The sequence below is a fragment of the Mauremys mutica genome, chromosome 1 (assembly GCF_020497125.1).
Source record: "Mauremys mutica isolate MM-2020 ecotype Southern chromosome 1, ASM2049712v1, whole genome shotgun sequence".
NCBI classification, from domain to species: Eukaryota; Metazoa; Chordata; order Testudines; family Geoemydidae; genus Mauremys; species Mauremys mutica.
In genome coordinates this window covers 206,565,395-206,570,292 of record NC_059072.1, presented here as the reverse complement: position 1 = coordinate 206,570,292, position 4,898 = coordinate 206,565,395, and the positions used below count along the sequence as shown (strand labels likewise).

The following is a 4,898-nucleotide window of genomic DNA, read 5'->3' as shown; positions in this document are numbered from 1 at the left end:
TTGTATAGGATAAAAGCAAAAAGACATATCTGGTGTGTCAATAGGGATTAATCACTTTTTCCAAGACACAGTTTAGAAAGCTGAATTTAAAGGCAGAGGAAATCTGCAATGAGGGTATGACTGAAAAGATGGATTCCAAGCTCCAGTTCAGTACAAACATGGGCCCTGATCAACTCTGAGTCAAGGAAAATACTTCAGCGGGAAATGGATTGAGCTCATGGCATTTTTCCCATGACAGGGATCCTTTGCAAGTGCATATCCTAAAATCAAATCCAAGTGACATAGAATTGTCTGACTAGTTCATCAGTTCTCTTCATCTAAACAAGGTTTGTTTGACCACATCTGTGAAAAGTTCTGGCATGAAAGCCCTGGAGACTAAAATCTCCAGCAGCATGGGTAGTAGTATTGCATACTTGTCCACATTGCCCAACCCATGTGCTTTAACCATGATCTGGAGGAAGTACTTGTAGGGGTGAGGAGGTAGTTCAGTCTCCTTGGTCCCATTAGTCCTTGTGTCTGTTAAGGCAGCCAACAAAATTATCAATCAACGCCATAGGTGATGGGTTAGTCATGTGGATACTTGACCATTTGGAAATAGACTATGATCATGTAGGCTACAGGAAAGTCTTTAGTTGGTAACTTTAATTCATAACCAACTTGAGCTAGTTTCATCTTTTTGGTAATGTTTTAATGTGTAGTGTCTTACTGACAATATGATGATGTATTTTTCTCCAGAACTGTCAGTAATAGATTTCTCTTGGGAAGTCAGAGAAAGAAATGTCCACTTTCCAGGAAAGGGCAACCTATTTAGAGCACAAAAATACCAAAGAAGCATCTTGCAATTTTTGTTTTGCTGCTTTTATTGTTTCAGGCAGGTGCATGATGCTAAAGTATAGAAAAAAGATTGCAGTGGTAAACTATGTCATTGTAAAGAAAACAGAGGGATCAGAAATGACCTGCATGAAAATCAGCCGAATTACAGATTGCATACATTGTACAGATGAGAGCACTTTGTCATTGTCATAATGAAGAACTCCACTGTGAGAAACACGTTTCTAGAGAAGATCCATTTTACAGTTGACATTCTGGGTGGAGAAGGAAAAAAATGAAAATGACTAAGTGCATTACCTATCTCAAACAATTTCAACAAAACCCATTTCACAAACACTGTGATGACATTCTGAAAGTTAGGACTAAGTTTAATTTTCCCCTGTCATCAATAAAGGAAACAAATTAGTAACTGAACTCTAAATATTTTCACATAAAGGGGTGCCAGATGGTGTTGAATAGGAAGGAAATGGAAAAATAAACGAGAGAGATAAACTGAAAACCACTTTAAACAAGATTTTCCCCAGCCTCCCAAATCCTCTCAATTTTCCCTCTGTTTCCTCATCTTCTTTCAATGTATCTATTAATTGTAGATGATTGATAACCTCTCTAAAGCAGTCACATTTGTAATCTTCCATTTATCTTTGAAATCTACTGATTTACTAAAATGTAATTTCTGCTTCACGGTGTGGCTTCTGTACATATTAATATGTAAGAATGCATTTAGTTATATGGTACTTTTCATTCACAAGATGGTAAAGTCACCATGCAGCAGACAGCACCAAGACCTACCTTAGCATGACATTTAACTGATCACAGGAGTCCTCCTGAAAGTTGCTGCATTAACTTTAATGGAAGGGGAAGATGCTCAACACCTTGCAGAACTGGGATTTATACAAATAAAAGTCTGTCTGCCAGCACTGAAAAAACTGACATCCTTCACACACTTACCTTCTGCTGGAACCGGTTTGAAACACCAGGGGCTATCTGGGGCATCTGAATTAAAGCAGCATTGTCTTGCACTACATTCGATTTCAGTGATGCCTGGATATCCACAGTTTTCTCTTGCTTTTGGTTGCACATCACATTCACCTGGAGCTATTTAAAACAAAGTACAAGGTAAACAGCCTAACATATTTTTCACTAAATGATTATGCATCAGTTATTTAAGGGATTCAAAATGACACTTTCAGGCACATCAAGCACTTTCATAAACCTAAGCAATTTATTATCTTAAACTATAAATAGACACAGCTCAAAACTGTCCCTCAGCATGGGACCAAGTAGTGAAATGGGTTATTTCCTTAGACTTATATTGCAGAAGAAATATGTTCAAATTCACAATTTAAATGAGTCTAGTGTCCTGAGACTGCTGAATATTTGCTCTTATCACTATGAAACCACTACACAGCTTCGCACAATTGGCAGTCTTTCTCCAAAAGAAGCCTCCAGCACAGTGACAGTGAGCATTACTGTACAGTAGTTTTACTTCACTACAAAAATTATACAACTACTGGTAGTACAAAGTTGTAATTGTAAAATACTAAGAGCCAAATTCTAGCTATGTCAGTAGAACCCCAGGCAAGTACCCCAGAGATGATACAAAGAACCCAGTTCTGATCTCACATTGCTGTAAATTGAAAGAAACTGCACTGAAATCAATGGAGTTACATTTGTGCAAAATCCCAGTGAAAAGTGAGAGCAGACCGGGCAAAAGAAATGCAAAAGTGGGAACTGGTTTACTATATCAAGTACTTTGCTTAAATCATCTAATACCACAGATATGAAAACTAGTCCTTTTTATTTTTTGTTTATTTGAAATTGTTTTCTTGCTACTTTACTTAGTGGGAGTGGCGTGTTTTCCAAACTTCAGGTCTGAAATGCCTAGACTCTCTTGAGATTTGATTCTTGACATGATTCTCTTACCCTTTCTAGACGGCAAATTCTGTGTAGCCAGAATCTTGTCTTTGTTCATGTTTTGTAAAGCACCGTGTACATGTATGGTGCTATGTAAGGATTTAAGACACACTCACAATCTGGTTTTGAAGAGCAGGCCCTTTTCGAAAGCTGGGTGGATTTCCGGAGAGAGGTCCATCCAAATTCATGGGGACAAATAGGCACAACCTGGTTCTGCAGCTCCTAAGGCCTGATCTTGCCCATTGAAGTCAATGAAATTTGCCATTTACTTTAATGGGACCATGATCGGGGCCTCAGGAAAAGCTTTTTGAGGTTTGCATAATATGGATTTTGCAGTACTGTGTCTTATAAATTTGTGTATTAAAATTCCTTGTATTTTTAGCAATATTAGAATAACTAAAAATCTGAAGTATGTTAATTATATATGCTGGTTTATACACTTTAGAATGCATTTAACTTGGACCATGAAAATGGACTAGTCAGTCTAGCATGAAGTCCTCTGGGGCCTCACTGTTGCTAGCCGATATTCATGGAAGGCTTTCGGATGATATGGGGATGGGCGGCAGTATAAAATTATAAGATAGGCAGAGAAGGAGCTATCTGCTTCTCCTACAATAGAACAATATTGCAATGTTTGGAATGCTGGAAGCTTAAATCCAAAACAAGAACTGTTTATAAATTTGTAAAATTGTGAAGTAATTCCCAATTTGCAAAACCTTAATTCTGGTTCTAAAGTAACTGACTTTTTTTCTTTAAATAAAATTAACTCCATAGAAAAATAAGATCCTACATATGAGTATGTAAAACATGCTTCACTGATTTTTGCTCTATTGCAAATTCTGTATTCTCTTTTGTGAGCAGCTGGCCAAGTATGCACATGCAAGGGGCCCAAAGACTACATTTTGTATATTTTGGGGACATGGATGGTCATCTTTTTATCATATAGATCTCTTTTGTAAGCAGTGCCATCAAACACTGCTGCAAAAGGACTCTCTCCAATACAAAAACATGAGCTAAGCTCTTGAAAGAAGTGCTATATGCTGCTAATACACTAGGTAGTGCGCCTTGCCACTAGGCTGTATTATATCTAATTCCTCCAGGTCTATTTTTCCCATCTCTGGGATAATTTTTTTCCCTGGACACAAACAGCTTCCAATGAAGTCAGCAGAACTCTGCACAAACATCCAGATCAAAACTGGGCCCATGATAACAAACATTATTGTTAGAAGTACAGACCCACATCTAGTTATCTCTGCATGACAGAAAGAAACATAATTTATTAGATCTCAAACGTCTTTGCTCTCTCCTTCCCACTCATGCCAAGAAAAATATTAAAGGGGTCCTAATTTTCATTCTTTCCCATTTATAGTCATAACAAAGCTAAAGTACAAAGATGTACTAAATTTTACATCTCAACATAACATTAGAACAATTAACATAATAGTTTCTTAATATTTAACATTACTGAAATTATAAAGCAGGATCTTTGAGAAATACCTTATTTAACAATACTCAGAATTAGTGTTGATTCATTTCAGGTGGTTTGAGCTTATGCCCTGAACATGATATTTTAAACATGCACTTACGCAGCAAGGCATTGCTGAGCCCCACAATGAGGGAAATGGTCAGTAACCAGAACACCTTATTTTCCATTGCAGTCTTCAGTGTTCAGTCTTTAGGAAGAGTGTGAGTCTACGGATGAAAATGTCCCTAGAGGGTTTTGTTTTATAGCAGTTTTGTTTGCTCGAATAGTTTCAAATAACATTTACCTAAGGAGGCTTTTTTGGCAGTTCTCTCCATTTATCTCTTTTTGATTAAACCATTTCCTAGCCCATACAATGTCCAGTGAAGTGATAAGTATTTGAAAGTGGGAAAATGCTGGTGTAGATATAAAGCTTTGTTTAAAGCTTATGTGGCAATCAGGTTTTACATTCCGCACTGTCAACCTAACCTTATCAGAAGTAAGTCGATACTCTGTCATGGGTGCGTTCTGCCAATTTCAGTATCAATTATTTTTAATATTAAAAAAAGTGATATTTTGGCAAGCCACCAAGATGCAGATTTTTAAAAGGACATAAGTGTTGCCGCGCTCAGCGTTGCAATGCTTAATAGATTTAGGAGCATAAAGACCATTTTCAAAAGAGATTTAGGCT

At 37.1% G+C, this 4,898-nt stretch overlaps 1 protein-coding gene across 1 annotated transcript; it reads right to left on the bottom strand.

The window, feature by feature from the left end:
* Window positions 1-875: 875 nt before the first annotated feature.
* LOC123362188 (trefoil factor 3-like) lies at window positions 876-4,432 on the bottom strand. Its single transcript, XM_045002551.1, has 3 exons — window positions 4,332-4,432; window positions 1,780-1,926; window positions 876-1,085 (listed from the first exon to the last, which is right to left on the bottom strand). Exons 1-3 carry the CDS (start codon window positions 4,396-4,398, stop codon window positions 1,072-1,074), a joined length of 228 nt encoding a protein of 75 aa, XP_044858486.1. The 5' UTR covers window positions 4,399-4,432; the 3' UTR covers window positions 876-1,071.
* Window positions 4,433-4,898: the final 466 nt, after the last annotated feature.

Excerpts from the sequence above, each read along its gene's own strand:
- LOC123362188 (XM_045002551.1), bottom strand. The coding sequence starts at position 4,398 with ATGGAAAATAAGGTGTTCTGGTTACTGACCATTTCCCTCATTGTGGGG. Across the intron at positions 1,927-4,331 it reads GCTCAGCAATGCCTTGCTGC|CTCCAGGTGAATGTGATGTG; the intron begins GTAAGTGCATGT and ends TGTTTTAAATAG.